We start from the raw sequence: 21,662 nt of genomic DNA, 5'->3' as shown, positions 1-21,662 counted from the left end.
GTCGAAATGACGCGTTTGCGCCGGCTATCGTCGTTTCACTCATACATACCCACTGCAAGTCATAGGCGAGATAATATAAGAGCATTTTACACTTGCATTACAATAATATTTCACTTTGAAGCTTTCATAGTGATAGTGGTTTTATAAGAAAAGAAAAATGGTATGAGAAACTTTATAGAAACTAGAATAAAAGCGAGCTTCCCTGTAATAACGACCTTCAACAGGAAATAAAGCAATCAGAATATCAAATGCGATATTATATGAGAAAAATCTACAATAAACTTGGGGTTTTTGTGTGTTAATAAACTCTTCGGGCTATAGACGCTTACTGTATATGCCGCCCCCAAAGATATCTATGGAAATATACCACAATCCCCACGTTTGACAGGGGGAGTCGTGATCGCCGTGTGGTTTTACGTTACGCAGATGACGCTGTTCCAACTAAAACGAACGAAAGTTATTTGTGAGTCACAATTCTTTATAATTAATGCACAGAGTATGAATTATATAAGATTTTATCTCGGTAATCGAACGATCTACGATCGTAATTCACAATCCTCTATCGCAGGCCTACTACTGCTTCGACTATTCAGATAACGTTTTTTTAAGGTACTTCCTTGTTATTAAAAAAGCACGTAATTTGCGAGAAACGCCTGAATGATCTCCACGAAACTTCGGGCTCAAAACACAGTGTGGTGCAGTTTTTTCAACCAAAGGCTAAGGTGGGGCGTACATATAAAAATGTACGCCCCACCTTAGCCTTTCTTATATTAACATATTAAAGCGAAAGGTTTAAACTCGTGTCGAGTCCACTTTCGAATTGCCCCCCCCCCCCACTAACAATAAAATTAGCCCCACGTTGGGAAACTGGTTTAGACGGTTTCTAGAGGAAGGTATACCACGAGTATCACAAGTGCTTAACCCATTCGAAACAGCATATATTTTTTGAAACCATCCCCAGATTCTAAAGTTATTTTTGCTTTATATTGACCATTTTTGATTAAAAAAAAATATTGGTAATAGAAACCAGTCATTTTGTACATATAAGATGATTGAAAGTATGTGCAGGTAGCTTTTCTTAATATTTTTATTACGAGGCATTGACACTAAGTGTGCAATGTAAAATAAAATAAAAATATTTATTGAATAACATTTATTCTAAAAATGGTAAGGTAATATATCGTTATTTTAAATTCAGTAATGAAGAACAAAATATAATCCATATTCATAAATAAAAATAATATTTTAGGTGCAGTATAACGTAAGAATTATTCGAATTGTAAATACGTTTTATTTTACGCATTCATATTTCACATTCGAAATTAATAAAATAACTAATGTAGCTGTCAGTTTGTCCTTTCCATATATTCCTATCCTTTTCTCACTTACGCATTAATACGCCGAGAGAACAAGCTGTGCTGTGAAGTGGCAACACTGACGCTTGTGTTAAAAACTGTGAACAAAACTTTCTTCCGCCTACAATTATTATTTCGAAAACCTTGATATTAACAAGATCAACGCCGGTTTCAGCACTCTAAGGACCAATTAATACTTGTATGGTGAGTTCCTGGGCCCTTGGCTTCCTATCGTACTATTTTTTTTCCTGTTCTAACAAATTGAAGCTACAGAATATTTCATTCCGCGTAATTTGAACAATCGCCCCGCAATTACAGTCCACTTACACCGCGAAAACATTATTAATCCGCAAACAACCAAAGATCCTTACTTTTATTGTGCATAATGATAAGGTTTGGGTCACTAGTTTTAGGGGTTTAATTGGAACCGATATCGAATTTTATTTTAACACACTTCTAAGATAATTTTTAGTTTCAAATTGTCTCGTCTATACGGCTGCTTTTTCAACGGTCTCGAATGTGGTAAATAAGTCTTGTATAATAGAAGCACATTAAAAGTCCTTCATCGTATCGCTTTTTACTAAACAATAATGCATTTATGGAAATTTCTAGATGTTTCAGAATAAGTCCGCCGTAAATCTAACTGGCATTTGTAAACGTCTAACTCACGGACCTAGTTCTATTGTGCTGCGATGAGTGACGTAAAAACGTCTAAGTATTTAGTCCGGCGGTTCAGTTCTTGAGTCGGGTCCATTCATCTCTGTCATTGTATAACACAATGCTGCGAATGCCTCGAAGAGTTCTATTTAAATGAATCAAGTCGCAAACGGTAGAGAGCTTTATTAAAATTAGCGAACAAAGGTCTTTGCACACCTGGAGAATTAATAAGACTCCAGTTGTTTCAGTTTCCATTTAAGCTCTATTTTTTTTATTTGAATTTTTCTACTTTTACCTTGGGCGCGAGAGGGCAGAACGCTAAAGGCGCTTGGCATAACACCTCCAAAGCTCCGAAGGCTTCCTAGAAAGCCTCAGCTCGAGCCTTCGTTTCGTAAGGTCATTTGCGAGAGATGACGTCAGCATCAAACAGTCGCGTGTATTAATCAAAGGCACCATATTAAGTAGAATTATATCGATATTTCTATTCTGGATGGTTCTAGATGGTTCTGCGTAAAGTAAGATAATTAAAGAGGACAATACCATCTAAATTCTCATTTTGGCTACAAAAATGATCTATTTCGATCACGTCTAGCTTTTTGCATTTGCATTTGACGTGTTTGAAGTTGTGCTGCTAGTCGATTTAGATTTTGTACAGCTTCATCGAAATCGAGTCCGCGGAAAAACGTCTAGTGAGTTCCAGTATATAAACAGGTTGATTATTTATAGTCATAAAAGCTATAAGCGGGTGAATGTATAACTTATTTGTCTTTAAAAGCCTTGAAGCTTCTTACCACAATAAACATTTCTGAAATACATTATATTCATTTGTTTTTTTTAATTGCAATGCGACAGCCCGATAACTTCTTGCAGAGATAGTAAACAATAATCAATTTTAATGAGCAATTATTCGAATTTTAACGCTATTTATATTTCTTTATTGTTACGTATAGATACATAGGTTGGCTGTTGGAAATGCTGCAATGTACTGTACAGTGTTTCCCAAAGTGAGGTGAATACCCCACAAGTAGGCAATTCGAGAATGGTCTCGTAAGGCGTTTTAACTCTCTTGCTCTAGGTCGTTTTAAGACGATGCAACTCGATGTTAAATATAACGAAAATAATTATATCAACGTAATACATTAATAAACGTAAATCTTTATTAAAATAATTTGTAATTTGAATTTACATTTTTAATATATGTTCAGAAAATTTATTTACTGTGTTTCTTAACAATTTCTCAGTGATTTCTTCTTGAAAAATATCTTTTAAGGTACTTATGTGAAGAATTTAAATTTTCAATATTAAAAATTATGTATGTTACATAAAGATGCATATGAATTTTAGAAATGATAAGATTGGGCATGGTACAAAAAAGGTTGAGAAACTCTGGTATAGTGTGTCGTAAAATTTTTCCAGATGCCATCAGTGTCGTCTGTAAAAATATTTTTTGATAGATTTATAGATAGAGTGTACCATACATTAATTGACAAGAACAGATCTGAACATTCATGGCTTGAAAGCTTTTACACTTGCTATAAACTGGAGTTCCCCAAACTTTTTTGTGTCGTAGACCCCTTGCCATGTTTTTTCGTGTTGGGTAGACCCCCTACTTACTTGATATTGATTTCCTGTAAATTTCTAACTATAGTGAAGTTTAGTGTTAAAAATTTAAAGTAAAAACACATGTTAATTTATACATTTATTAATTGAATTTAAATTAAAACTACTCAAAATAATTTTTTTTATCTGTTATGTAAAATAAACGTAACATTAAATAAACATAAAATAAAATAACATAAGCAATAAGTTCAAAATGTATTGCGACCACAAAGCGAATACCAATATCCTACAACTTACACAATTTTATAAACATGTAATAAATTTTTTACTTCATTGGTACTCTTATAAAAAATGTAAATGTTTTGATATTATAAGATAGTATGATGTAAGTAAATAAGTACTATCAGTGTATGTGTTGAGATCCACTATCGTGGACCCCCATTTTCATTTCATGGACCCCCAAATTTTTTTTCGCTGACGTAGACCCCTTGTAGGTTGTCATAGACCCCTAGGGGTTGATATCGATCACTTTGGGAATCACTGCTATAAACAATTATCCTGTATAAGTAACGAACGCATTTCTTCCCGATCGAAGCTAAGCATTCATTTTTCAAAAGCTACTTATTTGTTTAGTGTTTTGAAATTATGGTATATAATTGTCGGGAACATTCTAGTACTTATGACAAAGGCTACCTCTAGCTTAGATACTAGATATATACACCATAAGTGAAGTATAAAAACACGATAATATAAATTTGTCAAAAGTTCACTGTTTTAGTGGTCAAACTGTTATTGTAAACAATACAGTGTAATTCTTAGCATGTTTTGTTTCTACCTTCACATTTTAAATTTATAACATTGTATATTTCTGTTCGAAACAATAACGTGTTATGTACACTATGAAATATTAGGTGCTTCGACCGTCGATGAAGTTCATATGTTTTTATCATCGTAAACATGTCAGATGACAGACGCCCTGCATGATCTCCACTAAAGATCGCCTCGATAACTGGTCTTCCGCTGCCAGCATCCAGCGACTTCTTGTGATCTTGACTACGTCATCAGACCACTTAATTTACCTGCTCCTGGTCTTCTTTCGGTGCTTATTAGCGCTTCATACGAGCAATTTTTACCTCGGTGACCTTGGTACTTCTTTTTTTCACGATTTCTGATTTGATCTTACATTGAAGCTCCTAACATAGCCCCCTCCATCGTTCCCTGAATGACAAATATTTAATACATCACATTATTCTGAAAGGGATTTATTCTTGTTGATATTTTTCCGATAATACAATCTTTTACAGTTCCAGAACGTTCGGTAATATGAAAAAGCATTTGATGTATTACATGTATTACATCTTCTCAAATGGATTACCCTCGTATTTCACCGGCGGAATTGACCTCTTTATATTCCTTCATAAAATTACCAAAGATAATATAAAAATGAATTCATATATTCGTTTATATCGCCATAACTTTAGAATGTTCCTTTTATTTTTCTAATATTTTGTAGAAGGTTCTTAAGGAAATAAACGTTTTCATTGCTGCTTTGGTTGGGGCTTTAAGCTTCTAGAGTGGACACCACGAACCAGTAAGCGTAGCGCAGGACATTCGCCCACAATTTGGACAAACGATGTTAATGTTGTTGGAACACGATGCAGACCGCTTTTAGCCAGTCCAATTACGTGTTAGTCAAACTATATCATAAACCGTGATCTAACGGTGATGATGGAAGAAAGGTGATGCTTGAAAGAGTATCCTCTATAAAGCATCAACTTGTACGAGAAGGAAGTGACGTTGTGTATGGAAATGGTATAGAAGAAATTGTGAAGCAAGTTAGAATGGCAAATAAAGAATAACAGGAAAAAATTATTACCAGTGTAATGTCCTTGTCCCAAGCATGAAAAGAAAAAGGAGGGGCCCTGAAAATTGGACTCCATCTCCTCTAAAACAGCATCCTTCAATTTAAGGGAAGCTTTTAAACATGATCTAACCATACCAGGTTGTTTTGTTTGTGGTAACTTTTACAACAATCTTAATACTATATTAGTGCAATTAATAACCAAGCACTTTTTGATGTAATTAAAAAATGCAGTCTTGTAAAACGTCGAAATACTTAACATTGTGTGGTTTAAAAAAGTGTTTGTTTAATATATTTCTTACGTATATTACTAGATTCGTACTACACCCGCTTCGAAGCTCGCACTGATTTTTATGGGTTTCATTACATTATTATATTACATGAAGTTTTCTAAAATAAAAGCAGCCTAAGTTACTTCTTATTACACCAAGTACCTACGAATATAGGTCTTGTTAAAATTGGTTCAGTCATTTCAGAGATTATCAGGAACAAACAGACAGATATATATTTAAAGTAAAAACTGTAACTTTGCTATATGTGCCGTATATATAATCACATGCATTTAGTAAAAAGCGATTATTTCAATATTACAAACAGACAACGATTTTATTTATATAAATATTTAAGAAACATTACATGATTGTATATTGTAATACAATCCGAATCTAGCATAAAAGAAATCCCAATTCCCGAACGCTTCCCATCCGAGTTCGATTCGGCGAGTGATTGTTTTTCGTTGTTGAAACAATGGATTTTTGAACGATATTGAATTAAATCTAAAAATAAATTTTGCTATCTATAAAACGTATTGTTTTGTTTCTTTTATACAGTATAATTTATTATAGACGTAAAAGCTTTAAGAGGTTGAATAGATAGATAGAGAATAGATAGATTTGTTTGCAAAAAAATTTAAAGTTCATTCTAATTTTTTTATTATTGTAATTGCGACAATACGCAGTCTGCAAGGACAGATAGAAAATAATTATTAACTTATTAACTTTTATGTAATATATAGATTTTTTAAAACGATTTCTTGTAATAAATTATCATTACGTTGTTAATTCTAAAACCATTGATTTAAGGATAGGGTGTACCATATATTTATTGATAGCAAGTTGGCTATACATTAACCTCTTTAACCACACCGGTACGGTGTTCGCGGCCACAAAACCTTACCTATAGCAGAGCATCGACTTTAGTTGACGGCCGTAAAGTGAAGGTACACGGCCTAGCGTCGACTTTACTTGACGGCCGTAATATAAACGCTCATGGCCGAGCGTCGACTTTAGTTGACAGCCGTAATATGAACGCACACGGCCGAGCGTCGACTTTAGTTGGCGGCCGTAATATGAACGCACACGGCTGAGCGTCGACTTTAGTTGGCGGCCGTAATATGAACGCACACGGCTGAGCGTCGACTTTAGTTGGCGGCCGTAATATGAACGCACACGGCTGAGCGTCGACTTTAGTTGGCGGCCGTAATATGAACGCACACGGCTGAGCGTCGACTTTAGTTGGCGGCCGTAATATGAACGCACACGGCTGAGCGTCGACTTTAGTTGGCGGCTGTAATATGAACGCACACGGCTGAGCGTCGACTTTAGTTGGCGGCCGTAATATGAACGCACACGGCTGAGCGTCGACTTTAGTTGGCGGCCGTAATATGAACGCACACGGCTGAGCGTCGACTTTAGTTCGCGGCCGTAATATGAACGCGCACGGCCGAGCGTTGACGACACTAATATGAACGTGCACGGTCTAGCGTCGGTTTCAGTCGACGGCTTTATTATGAACGTGCAAGGCCAAGCGTCCACTTTAGTTGAAGGCAGTAATATAAACGCGCACAGCCTGGCGTCGACTTTAGTCAACGACTCTAATATGAACGCGCCTAGGCGATCGTCGACTTTAGTCGTTAATCAAAAAAATTTTACGTATCTCTGCTATTAAAATGTTTTATAGTTACATTAGCTGAACGCAATGCGTCGTACCTGAATGTGATATTGTTTCTATGTTTATTTAGCAGTAGTGCTATTCCCTCGGCACGGACGGCACTTTTTATCTAAAGTAAAAATGTTGATTAAGGAACGCTCCACGGTCATTGTTTGTAAGTTTTTTTGTAATTAAATTAAAAAACATCTTTTGGTATAAATTTCTGGAAAGCGCAACCTTCCAGAAGCCTGATAAACCTTTATTTGATACTACCGCTGTTCATTTAACTCTTTTTTTTTAAATTAAATCTCAACATATTGTGACTCCGAAATAAAAACAAACGCCATCTCATTTACATTAAAAGTTATTTCCACTTGTATTTTAAAACATCACGTGTGTTTAAAGTGCAAGACGATTTTCTCAATATTTTTTCTGTTACATCAAAATGTAACTACATCTATGATTTACGTGGTTTTATGTTCTTCGTATAATACGGTGGAACTGTTGTTATGTAGTTTTTAAAGAGTGGACGTGTGTGAGATTCACAGAGGCGTTGAAAGACGCAAGTCCGAACATCAAAGGCGGCGTCTCTTTGAGTGCCATCACTCAAGCACAGCGAACTGCTTTAAGGAAATGTTTAGTGTGCAATACTCTTTGGCTTTATATACAGGATGATCGGTTATAGTTTTAAAAGTAAAGACTTAAAATTTATGAATAGACAAAGACAACCTTTAAAAATTATTTCCAATATGTCTGTATAAAGTCACACTATGAAATATGTTTAATGGAATCAGGCTTTACCTTGCGGAAGTCCATTCTAAGTAAGAAAAGGACCAATATTTAGCCACTTCCGCACATGCAGTGGTAGTCGTGCAACAAAGTGCACCGCCCGCCAGCTCGCTGATAAATGCGTATGCAGCAAACAATGCGAATTACGCAACTGCCACCGTTAAATCACTCAACAGGTGTTTTAACCCCTCCACACGGCATCTTCAGGAGTTATGTTACACCGTTTACACTAATCGGTGCATGTGCATGCATGCTGCATGTGCGGAAGTGGCTAAATATTTGTCCTTTTCTTACTTATAAAATATGTTACATTAATTCATTTTTCTTTGGGTACAAATTTTGCAGGGACAGATACTAAACAATAAATATTAATATGTAGTCATCCGAGTTTTTAAACTTATTTTTCTTAGAATGTTATTATTACCTTTATTATTCTTTTTCAAACCTTTGATTTGTAGATGGAATGTACAATATATTAACAGACATCAAATGAGCTATACATTCATCCCTTGAAATGTATATCTAATAGTTTACTAAATTATCACAGTGATTGGATCTATTGAATCTATCGAGTACATATATACAGACAGACAACACGTTTAATTAAAGGTTGTTTATTGCCGTTAGTAAGACGATGATAAAGGCAGTTTGTACAGAAATATTAAGTTTCAAAGGTGTTTTCGTCTTTAAATTGCAAGACGTAATTTTCAATGCTTCTTCAGTCTAGGCAGCTTGGTGTTTTATTTTCTATAACGACGTGGAACTGCCTCTAGTCGTCTTTTCCTCTGACCACCATAATGTTTTGGGTCTGAGCGACTGACTTCCTTACGGGGACTGCAATGTACCATACCATGACCGTAATAGGAACGTATCAATCAAGCTTAATAAGCGACGGTGTTGGTCAGAGACCGAGCGGTATAATGGACTCTGATACATTTCTATATGGTAAATCGCTTTTGCTCTGTTAGTGGATATAGTTTTCTTATTTATTCTAATTAGCTAGTGATTTTTTTACAGTATTTTTTATTCGCTTTTACTAAACGCAGACAGTTGGGAGAAGGTTGCCGCTATTCAATACGGATCTTTCTTCTCCCAGCTGCGAGACACGACAGCGTTTTATCATTATTTACAATTTTCTCTTATGGGTAAATACAGCTAAAATTTATACATATTAACAATACAATTTGGAAGTATCACTCAATTATACATTAATTGCTACATTATTATAAAGTGGCTGACCAAATGCTACAGGCCGTTTAGCAGGTTTTGAACAATGTGCCGGGCCAAATCATCAAAAGATTCTGCCGTAGATTTTTTCTTGAGGGGGTCCGGTAAGTTGATCAGAGGTATATTAAGGTTTTTACATCAGGTCACGTGATTACGTATTTTGGATTCGAATCAGGAACAGTGTCTGAGTAAGTGGTGAAAAGTCTGTACTTTGGAGCCGTCACATGGGCGAGTATAGTAGTGGATATGGTATAGAAGATCGTGTAACTTTACGCGCCTGATACGTTCCTATGATGGTCATAGTACAATACGTTGCAATAAATTGACGGAAAAAGCTTGTTATTCAATAAACCAATATTTTAATGACTAGAATCCTTGGCAGTTATGTCAATTGATTATTTTGATTTCATTTAGACTATATCTGATAGTGTATGTATAAATCTGTATTAAACTTTATTAAAAGATGTGTTATGTTAAGTTTCTTTCTGTTTTTTCTTCATAGCTATAAAAACATTGCGAAGCAGAGTAGAGTCAAAAATAAAAAAGATTAAAAAAAAATAGATAATAAGGTGGTACTAAAAAAATTCCAGTGTTGAATAAACGTTTTTTATGTTCATCTTTATCTAATGGCTAGTCATTTTTTTAAGTTTTTGTTTGTCCTACTTCTATATGATATCATGATAATAAAAAAATCAAAAATTTATTTCTTATTCATCAATCTATTATAATTAAAAACCGATGTGTTTAATCCTTTATAATGTTATTTAGGTCGATGTTTGACCTACATGACCAAGGTACATGCGCGGCGCTTAATTTGCATGCGAAGATGGAAAGTTTCTTAAAGTTCTTTCAATATTGAATGACATAAGTTATAAAATAAAACGTGTCAACAGCTGTGACGCTTTCAAGAGTTTTTGTGGTTTAAATTAATTTTATATTTTTAGTAGAAATAATACGACACGTTAACAGTATTGAAGTTTTAATAATTTCATTATAAAATATCATTTTTATGGGATAATTAGATTTTAACGTCTGGAGATCGAAGCTTGGAACCAAATTAAACAGGTCGCCGTCTCTGAAGACGAGGTTAGAAACGGACAAAAGTTACCGACATCACTCACCAGATTGGCAGAAGTCGCAGTACATAGGAGACCACATAGAGAACAGATGGCTTCTGGAGCCTTAAGGTTCTGTAGTAGAAACCCCAGCCTGTCAAGCGCAGAGTAGTACACCCATAAGTTTTTTTAGTGACCTCCATTTTCGGACCTCTCGTACTTACCCTGACTATTTTGAAATGTTTTTTTTTTATCATTTGCGTACTCGTCTTTTTCCTTCTCAATGTCATTTATTTATTCATCTTTCATTCTTCACAAAGTCTGACACCTAAAGTTAGATGAATGGCCAAATGTATTGTTTTTTTTTTCTCTATTGTCTATGGTGTACAAAAGTGTTTAGAAATAAATAAATAAAAATGACTCTAAAGTCGTCGGAAGACATTCGATGCGGGCCGCTACCAACCGGTATTATACCTAAATGTATGGAGGAAGCCTATGTCCAGAGTTGGGCATCTTACTGCTGAAAAGATGTTGCTTAAACGTCAAGGATGGTAATGTATATCGGCTACTTAAACACGCACTAGGTTTTCCTCTATTAACCATAGAATCGTTTCTGGAATTTCTCAAAGTTGATATCGAAGTAGCATCGATAGATTTAAAATCTCTCCTAATTATCCAATAAAAACATTCAGAGTAGTGTTTGTCAAGTGTAATTTTATTTATTTATTTTGTTTCGTGTCAAATGATTATTATTGATTTTTTTTTATTATTTTATACTACAATATTTAATATAATTGTTGATCATCTATTATTTTACGTAATGTATAGTGTCTAGATTTAAGATACATATTGTTTTCACTGTATTTTCAATGTTAACTTGTAATGATTTAAAACTTAAAACTGACTTTAGATTTTAGTCTCACGAGAATCCTTAAATAGGAATATAAAACGGATTTACCGAAAACCTATCTCGCCTGCAGAAGGCCCTTGAGCTCAGTGATTTCATGAAGCCTTCATGACGTCACAGGTTGGTTGCCTTCTCCGGCAAAATAAGACTCACGACGTAGACTTCTAGCTCAATTATTATGAAGTCTTAGATAAGTATCTATAGCACTTTGATCCCACAAACTCGGAGAAGCTGTCAAGGCTGTTAAAATTATTTATCTATAAAAAAAATAGGTAACAGATACACAGTTTTTAGATTATTGTTTATATCATTTTCCTGCCGTGGTAATGAAAATGTAACGATACTTATTGTATTAATTATTCGAAAAAAAAACATTGAATATTTTTTATTGTCAACGTAGTACATTTGAACATGTCTTTTAACATTTCGCTAATTAAGAGCACGGGGATGATTAGCATAGTTTATAACGAACACAGCTGCCAACCATATACTAGAATTACATATCCGAAAATATACAAATCGATAAAATTAGACTGTCTGTTTGTAATATTAAAATAACTATTTCTATAAAATACCAAAATCACATTTATTAAATTATTGTTTGTCTGTCGGTTTATTCCTTTTAATCTCTGAAATGGCTAGACCGATTTTGATGCGACTTATTTTGGCAGATAGCTGATGTAAAAAGCAATAACTTGAGATACTTTTATTTCCGAAAAAACTTATAACATAATTTACTGACACCAATACAAAAATCAATGCAAGCCGAACGGAGACAGCTAGTCTTGTAATAAATTTAATAAGTTCATTAAACAAAAACTTAGTTATAAATTATACAATATGATGTATTTTAAAGTGCTTGGAAATTATTTCATCTATTACTGTAATGTAATTGTAAAAGTGACTAAGATTGCGGAGTTAGGGCACGTTTGGAACCTTCGCTTAAGTTAGAGGATGACATTATAGGGTAGTTTAATATGATTGTTGTTTCTATCTAATTGACCTATTCCCGCATTCATCTCATGATATACACAAGTGGTATCTGTATATCAGGGATGTACAACATGCGGTCCGCCAAGTATTTTTAAAATTGAATCTATTTTGTCGACCATATATATTTATAAAGTTAATAATAATAAAATAGTAGTACATACTAAACCGAAAAATTGAATCAAAAATGACCAAGACCGGGTGATGCATGATAAAAATGCTGTATACTTGTAGCTACCTCATAAATTCCAGCTTGTATCGTAAAAATAGCGCCGAAATTATTTTCATTAAAAATTTCAAGCAATTTCGTTTTTCTGCTCTTCTCTTGTTTGTTTTTACAATTTTTCATTAAAATTTGTACATAAAATTTCTTTTTTAAACTCTTTAATTTGATTCTTTATAAAAAGTAAAGTTTTGTGAAATATTAATAAATTTACTGTATTTGCGGCTTGTCAAAAAAAATTGACCTGTTGATGAAAAAGGTTGCTCACCCCTGCTGCTAATCCTATGTTGATAATAATATAAATATCATCAGTTGTCGTTGTTGTTAAATAATATATATATATATATATATATATATATATATATATATATATATATATATATATATATAAATACCACGCGGACCCATTCGCGGGCACAGCTAGTTTTAAATAAATAGATAAATATTGTGCGATTCCAAAAAACCCGCCAGAGGGGCTATTTTAAAATCAGGATGTGTTTGTAACTTAAATTGAAGAATGCCAATATAGACCTCTATTATTTTATGAATTTCATTCTCGTTTTTATCGAAATCTCTTCTTATTACGTACACAAGTGATCCATATCTTCTTTCATTTCAACTAATAAACGCCCACTGCACAGGCTTCCCTCAAAGATCGACATATAGGCCTTGCGTCACCCGGTCTAACGCTGCCCGCATCTAGAGACTTTCAGCGACCTTAACTATATCGGCATTCCACTTTGTAAGAGGCCTATCCACGCGTCTACTGCCTCGTGCACCCGCCCCCCCCGCGCCCGAGAATATTTCGTTCGTATAAATAAATAATAATAAGTTATGGATCCATATAACTGTTTGTAATCTATAATAATATAATTAATTACATTTCCAAAAAGCGTATTGTAATGTATTTGATGTTATAATGCTAATAAATTGTGGTAATACTTTTATGTATTAAATATAAATTTTCGTATAAATAGAAAATTCTATCTTAAATTTTACATCTACCCTCAAATAAATCGATATTTGAGATATTGATGGAATACCTTCGTGATTGGGTCTTTAGAAATTGATTTAACTTTCAGCTTTGACATTTTTAGTTAATTTTTATAATTCAGAAAAATCGAGTTTTGGTTTGATTGTTTTAAAATGTTTCCCATAAATCAACGTCAACAAAATAAAGTAAAAAAAAAAAAAAAACTTTGTCTATAGTTAAAATTAGTAATAATCATAAATTGTTTTATTAATAATATAAGTACCGCCGCGTACAACTTACCGCGTCCTTGACTATGTTCGTCCAGAAAAGTAAAAAAACTAAAAAAAAAAATTAAAAGTCAATCAAACAAAAAACAGTTCTACTGGTATAAAGCATTTTTATGTAATAATAGAAGAGAATGAATTTCTTACTGAATAAAATACTCGTCGTTTGTGGACCCGTCACAAAACTAAATGGATTTGTAACACTCATAGCTGAATTTGAACGATGCTCAATTTGATTCTAGATTCCAATTGGACTCTTCCGTTAGTCTTATGATATATACAAGCAGGAGCGACTTAACCTATAGCGTAGGGTGTGCAATGCACACGGGCGCTGCCGCCTCAGAGAATGCCGCGGCGCTGCCTGAGACAGCTAAGAGCACCGTCTTGGACCAACATGGTACAACAATGTGTTTGATGATTAGTGCCAAACAACTCTGTGTTTGGCAGTGTAACATAACTCCTGAAGAATCCCCGTGGAGGGATGAAACACGTGTTGAGTAATTTGGTGGTGGCGGTTGTGTGATTCGCATTGTTTGCCGCATACGCATTTATCAGCGGGCTGGCGGGCGGTGCATTTCATTGCACAACTACCACTGCATGTGCGGAAGTGGCTAAATATTGGTCCTTTTCTTACCAACAATGATATGACGGAAGCGGCCAGCCATCGCGGTGGCGGCAGTTATTAAACGCGAGCCCCCTATGGGCTGCTTATTTTTCGAATATTTTATTTCAACTCGAAATAAACCTTATTTCACGTATTTAAAGTTTAGAAGCGGCCAGACAGCGCGCTATACCTACTTATAAAATAGCTTGTTGGAATATGAAAAAACTTTCTTGTTACGACGGCAAAGTTAATAGTTATAGCCGGGGGCGGGGGAGTCAGGCCTAGGGGGCGCCAGTGTTTCATTGCACACGGGCGCTACACGAACTGGAGCCGCCCCTGTACACGAGTGACCACTGTCAATGACCCAAAGTTTATAATAGCATGAATTAATTAATAAATACACTAATACCCCGCTTTACGCGAGGGATACGTTCCGAAAAAAATCGCGTTAACTGAAATTCGCGTATAACGAGGTTTATGATTAAACATAGTCAAAAATTATTACAAAAAAATACAAATCATTTTAATCAATCACTTTAATTCTAGGAACACTTTATGCAACACACTCTTATTTTTTAGGGAAAAATACATCTATTGTCTTTTGGGTAACGTTTTGTTTACGTTCTTGTAAAATACGTTCATAACACCCAACACTGTTTTTAATTGATGGACAGATGGTCAAGACACCATAGAGAAGTTGATGACTACATTATATTTATATGCACTCTTTCGCGTAATTCGAGGCATTTGAGCGCGAAATTTGCAATTCGCGTTATAGTGAAACCGCGTATAACGGGGTCGCGTAAAGCGGGGTATTACTGTATTGCCATTTATGTTTGTTGACAGGGCTGAAAGGGTGCTTATTCGTGGCTGATATCATTAAAATTGGCGTACAAATCATCTAACCACTTTAGTACTTCGTTGGAGAGACTGCGTCTTTTATATATAGTCCATGGTCAACATAGTTGGACTTCAATAATTGTGATTTAGCCAAATGTTTATAGAGAACGTTTGGTAAATATTTCTTTCTTAGAACTCACAAATGAGAACTAGCAAAGTTTATTTTTGTTTGGTAAAACTATGTACCGTTTAGTTATTGGAAGTAGATGTAGGGTTGTATGTATAACTATCCAAACTGGTAAGAAAAAGTGTAAATAAAAAGGTAAAAATAGCGTATATATTAAAAAACAGTTTTTAATATTCGTGTTACTAACTATTAAAAATAATTATTGTTTATTATTTGCCTCTCCAGAGTCTGTACTGCCAAAAGTTTTTGATCTGGCGCATTTCATGAAAGTTTGGAATACAGGTGATTGGAAAAAGGTTGCAAAAAATTAATATATATATATATATATATATATATATATATTTATAAATATATATATATATATATTAAATTATATATATATATATATATATATACATGTATATATATATATATATATATTATCTCGCAGACCATGTTTTATTTACTGGGTAGAAAACATCTTGTAAAATCAATATGAATAAATATGTGTTTTTTATACAAGAATTTTTATATTATTTCGGAAACTGGGCGTGTTACACAGGTAGGTGGCCGTCTTTTTTCGGTAAGGGCGTGGTCATCTGTTAAAGTTTTATAGAGTCAAGAATTCATTATATTGTGTATCGCGGCCGCGGTCATAGCGACTGTATTTATTAATATCATTTTTATTTTTACTGCATTTACACAATTAATAGCTTTGTATTATTGCATACAGGATGTTTAGTTATAGGTGTAAAAGTTTTAAAAGGGGGAAAGGAATACAGATAATAATATAGTAAGGTGAAAATAACATTTAAAACTCCCGGGTATTAGGAAGGCAGGTAATTTTTTTTTTCTAGGTTGGCAGGACTGTCTGTAACATTTGCCAAGCGTCTATTTGTTAACCCTTTTCTTGATAATGTATAGAGATATATTAGAATTAAAAAAAATAGTGGCATCAATTTTGAACGGAAAGTAATCATTTGTATGTGAATGTTTTGGTAATTTCTTAATTTTCGAACGCTTGTTCAGTTTTTTCTGTTGGCATCCTTGGGTCTTAAAAGTCAAGTGGTATAAATATTAATGTAATATTAAAAAAATCTGCTAAGTTAAGGGTTAAAAGCTAGAATTTCATTTGGCCCAGCCCAAACCAATTTGAACGATGTTTTTGTCAAACGCGTAAACTCTTGGTGCCAAAATCAGTGAATTTTTTTGAAAAAAAAAAGCGTCAGAAACTCGACTCATATTGTTTCGTAACGCATTCGCCTGTTAATAAAAAGCTTAAAAGCTAAACCTATTTCTTATCGCCCTGTATAAAATTTTCACTGTTATTTACCTATAGGAATGCGATAGACCTATAATTTCTATCAGTACAAAATATGCAGGGATAGATAGTAAATAAAATCGCTCAGACATTTAAAGTCCTGTTAAAATAAATACTAATTGAAAAACTGACCATTCATCACGCATACAATAGAAATGTCTAGTAGATAGAAGATTTAATTATCTTTTAAAATTCACTATGCTTATATCACTAATGATAATACAAGATATAAAAAAATTGTAGTGATTTCTCGGCGAAAACGTCATGCAAAATATTTCCATTCGTAACAAGAGAGTGGCGTCTTTATAAATTATTTAAACCTGACGACATGTTTTATCTAGCATGCTACGATCGTAACTGTCCGGCGACATTGTAACAGATCGGGCCAACTGTGGAAGCAAATCCGCACCAGTCATGCGACCGAACATGACGCACGCATGCAACGCGGTGAAATTTAATTCGACACGTTCTAACTTTAACCTTATACGTTAGCTGTTGGATCTATTATCAATAAAACACAGGCAATGTAAATAAAACATTTGCACAGATTATGTTCAATCCTTGTCCATTTATTGTCATTTTTGTACTGGCCATATCGTGTTAACATTGTTTAAAAAAAAGTTGAGTTTTATTTTTTTTTTGTCACTGTCAGTATGTTGGCCAATATTAATAACTATGCAGCTTCCTTATGACGACTTTAATGAAATAATCACAAAGCGATGTTTACGGAATTGCGTGTATGTGATTTCCTTTATTGTTATAATTTAAATATATTATTTGTAATACATACGAATGAAGAATTTGTGATGCAGTTAAACTTTTATAACAAGTTTGACTTGCAATCGGGGGCAGTCAGGTACAGGGCTATCTCTGCCCCCAGCGATAATATCTGCTCATTAAACAGAGTTTCGAATCAATTAAATTAAAAAATACCACGCGTCTTACAACTTGTATTTTTGTGCATTTTTTTCGCTAGTAATATCTTTATGCATATATATTTTTTATTTATTTTGATATTTTACGATATTGATTAAGCATTGTATGATGATATATACTCGATATGTGTATGACTGTCTGGTCTGAGTAAAATAGTTAGTTCTCGAGTGGCGACCACGAGCCGGTAGACGCGGTATGGATTGCCCCCCCCCCCACCAGGGGATCCGATGACATGGTTAGGGTGACAAGAAGTCGCTGGATGCAGGCAGGACAAAACCGGTCATAGTGCAAGACAGCTAATTCTTTTTCCTAAGTTGGTAGGACTGTCTATAACATTTGCTGGGTATATTCTTCTATAGGTTTAATTATCTCCGAGTTACACGTGTTTTTGGCTAATATTTTAATTATGTCAAAGTCTCGATTGGTGCCAAAATTGCACAACTTTTTGAAAAAAAAAAAACTCCAACAACTCTACTCATATCTTTTCATGCCCACCGTATTTACCTGATTTGGCTCCGTGCGACATCTTGCAATTCAGCAAAACTCAAAAAGCCATTGCGGGGATGTCGGTTTGACACTATTGAGGAGATAAAAACCGAATCGGAGAAGGTCTTGAAGGCTATACCGGAAATAGACAATTCTGACTGTTCGAGGACTGAAATAATCGTTGGCAAAAGTGCGTTTTATCGGAAGGGAATTAGATTGATTTAGAAGAATAAATAAAAAATATATATTTTGTAAAAAAATCACACTACTCTTTGATCACAGTATTATATATACACACCATTAAAGTGTTCAGTACATATTTTCAAACACTCTGTATATACCCTGGTATGAGAAAAAATCCGTAACAAACTCTGATGGGTTATTTTGTAGAGGTTTTTTTTCTTAATACGGCAGTTCAGCAATTCAATTGCCAAGTTTTATTACCAACTTAAACTTGAACTTTAAATTTATACAAGACTTTTTATACGCAATATGAAGTAGTGTATTGTAATACCGTACAATAGTGCTTCCCAATGTTGGATCTACGCCCAACAGAGTGGCAAATTGTACGCGATACGAGTTTAATTCCGTGTCTTCTCTCCAATACTAGATTTCAGTGCTAAAATTAACCAAAAAAAGCAAATTCTATAATATTTGAGGTAAATAAAACTTATCATTTAAGTTTCTTAAGTTACAATTCAATTTTGGAAATGTAATAATATGTAATGAGAATATTAATTCGTAAGAATTTTTATGTACAACTTTGTTTAACCGACTTAAACTTGAATTTTTTTAATTTATACATGACAATTTAGAGGCAATACATTTGAGTGTATAGTAATACCGTACAACAGTGTTTCCCAACGTTGGGCCTACGGCCAGCTGAGTGGCAATTCGTAATTATACCCTACATCAGTTTAACCTCTTCTATTCTCTATAATACGAGGTTGCAAAATTAAAAAAAAATTCTCGAGTTGTCATTAATTGGCAATCTGTCAAATTCTTTTTTTTTAAATAATCGTATTCTGTCACAGCTCCAGAGTGGCCAGTGATCAACAAACCGCTGAAGGTGATACGGACGAGAGAGAACAAGCTCTCAAATAGGTTTTATCCATACGACGAAATCGAGACGGAGTGCCAGCTGACGATCGACGACGACATCATTATGCTCACGCCCGACGAGCTCGAATTTGGGTGAGTGGGTTTTTTTTTTTTAAATATACATACGTCACAAAGTGAGAGCTTTTACTCGTGACATTAATATACTTTTTTTATTAATTATAATTTGTATCGCCAGTGTTTTTTTATACAATATTTATTTTTTGCTTTAACTAAACGCAGACAGTTGGGAGAGGGTTGCCGCTATTTGATACGGATCCTTCTCCCAGCTGCGAGGCACGACAGCGTTTTAAAATTCTTTACAATTTTTCTTACACAATTTTCTCTTATGGGTAAATACAGCTAAAATTTATACATATTAACAATACAATTTGGAATACAATATATTAGTTGCTACATTATTTTATTTCAAGTCGCTGCCCAAGCGCTACAGACCGTTAAATGCCTTGAGATTTAGGACAATGTAACGGGCCACCTCATCAAAAGATTCGGCTGTAGATTTTTTCTTGAGAAGGTCTGGTAAGTTGAACGGAGGCATATTAAGGTTTTCACATAAGGTCACGTGGTTACGTCTTTTGGATGCGAATCGAGAGCAGTGTCTGAGTAAGTGATGAAAAGTCTGTACTGTGGAGTCGTCACATGGGCAAGTCTCATTATCGATTATTTTAAAACGGTGCAGGTACTGCTTGCAGTACCCGTGCCCGCTTAGTAGTTGTGTAAGATGGAAATATGTCTTGATGAGTTTTCGTTGTTTGTTTATGTCGGTGAGTTTCGAAAGGAGTCCTGTGGTATGTCGACCCTGAGCCGAGCTCTCGTATGCCGCTCCCACGGAGGAGTTAGGAGGAGACATTAATATAATTGTAACTGATTTTGAGTTCTTGACAACGAGTCCCATTTTTTTTTAATTTAATTAATACTATGAAATTACGATTTTCCTTAAGACACGACTAAAACTAAAAATCTCTTTCATAATTTTGAATAGACCATTACATGCAATGTATTTATATTAAAAATTGTATTTCCTACTTGCTCTAGATCAGTAATTTTCAACCTTTTGCGTGCCTTACGTTAGCATTTCTGAAATTCTTTCGTACTCCTATGTAACATATATATTTGTTATATTAAAACGAAAGGGTTAAAGTTGTGCGCGGGTCCCAAGTTAAAAAATACTGCTCTAGATATATACTAGAATTAATATGAGATGTATTTTGATAGCATATAAGAAATGTGAATAAGCTGTGGGATAGGTGTATAATACTTTTTTTGGTTAATTTTTTTAGTCGTAGTCATTATTTTTCTATAGGCGCGATTGAAAAAAATGTTTAGAATTTTCTTTTATATTTCATTTTTGTTATTTACTTACTTCGGAAGTGTCGCGGGGAAGTGTTTTTTTTTATTTTTTTTTCTCGAACAACTTATTTGCATGAGACACAACTGGCATGTATTTGCGCTTTAAGAATTTTTACGTAAAATAAAAAAAATTAAAATAAAATAATTATGTATAAAGTTATGCTATGACATTGAGTAAGTTCCTGGTTGAAGGGGCACTAGGAATCGTGTGTAAATGGATTCAAATTCGTCGTCTCATTATTTAGTGTAGCTTCGTTGCCAGTTTTTTTTAATATTAATGATTAATTTGACAGAAAGCTGTGTTCACAGTGACCCTTTAAAATCTCTAACTTGCTACGATCATTTAAGTGGTCTGGTTGTTAGACAATGATAAGTCACTATTGTCACTTCTCGGATTGGGCGTCGTCTTGGCAGAGATAAATGAAATTTGTGAGGATTTGTCTATGTTATGTACTTTTGGATGATGGTTCCTTGTATATGTCTGTTTGTTTTGTTTATCGGCACAGTTTGTAAGCTGTGAATAAGTTAAATATTTCCTTAGGGTCGTCTCCCAGGGATTGAACCCGCAACGACCAGTTTATTAGAGTTCTTCCGCCTAATAATGCCTTCAACTGGTCATTGTGAAATGAACTTTCTTATTAGTTATAATCTAATTGGTTACGGGGAGAAGGGTTCAGTGAACAATAATTCACCGCATTCAGACCGTTCATGTATCATTTATTGAAACTAAAAATATTTCTTTTCTGCATTGCGTGATTTATCGCCATTAGTATCTGTGGCTATTAATAATCCTGGTCATAGATAATAAATGAAATACAAATGTTTTTAAAAACAAATCTATCATTTTGATTGATAGTATATTCCGGTATATTGTTGTAACAGTATCTATTTGTATTCCAGTTTTGGCTGTCTATTCTTGTTGGTTATTTTATTATATTCCCGATAGTGATTATATTATTTTATCTATTAATAAAGCAATGTGATGAAAACTAAGGTGAATTTTTTTAATAAAATGTATTTTTTTTATTTA

General features: G+C 34.1%; 1 protein-coding gene across 1 annotated transcript in view; it reads left to right on the top strand.

Moving 5' to 3' along the window:
* sotv (exostosin glycosyltransferase sotv) overlaps positions 1–21,662 on the top strand; it is a 50,169-nt gene that overhangs the window by 11,061 nt on the left and 17,446 nt on the right. The window contains exon 4 of the mRNA XM_068777732.1: positions 19,198–19,357. Within this exon, the coding sequence (XP_068633833.1) occupies positions 19,198–19,357 (160 nt within the window). The remainder of the gene's footprint in view (positions 1–19,197; positions 19,358–21,662) is intronic.

Source organism: Battus philenor, unplaced genomic scaffold (genome assembly GCF_028537555.1).
Source record: "Battus philenor isolate CCGP_79_NKW_IND1 unplaced genomic scaffold, ilBatPhil1.0.hap1 SCAF_14, whole genome shotgun sequence".
In the NCBI taxonomy this organism is placed as follows: domain Eukaryota; kingdom Metazoa; phylum Arthropoda; class Insecta; order Lepidoptera; family Papilionidae; genus Battus; species Battus philenor.
Note: the sequence above shows the minus strand (reverse complement) of the source record. Positions and strands in the feature narration are given on the sequence as shown.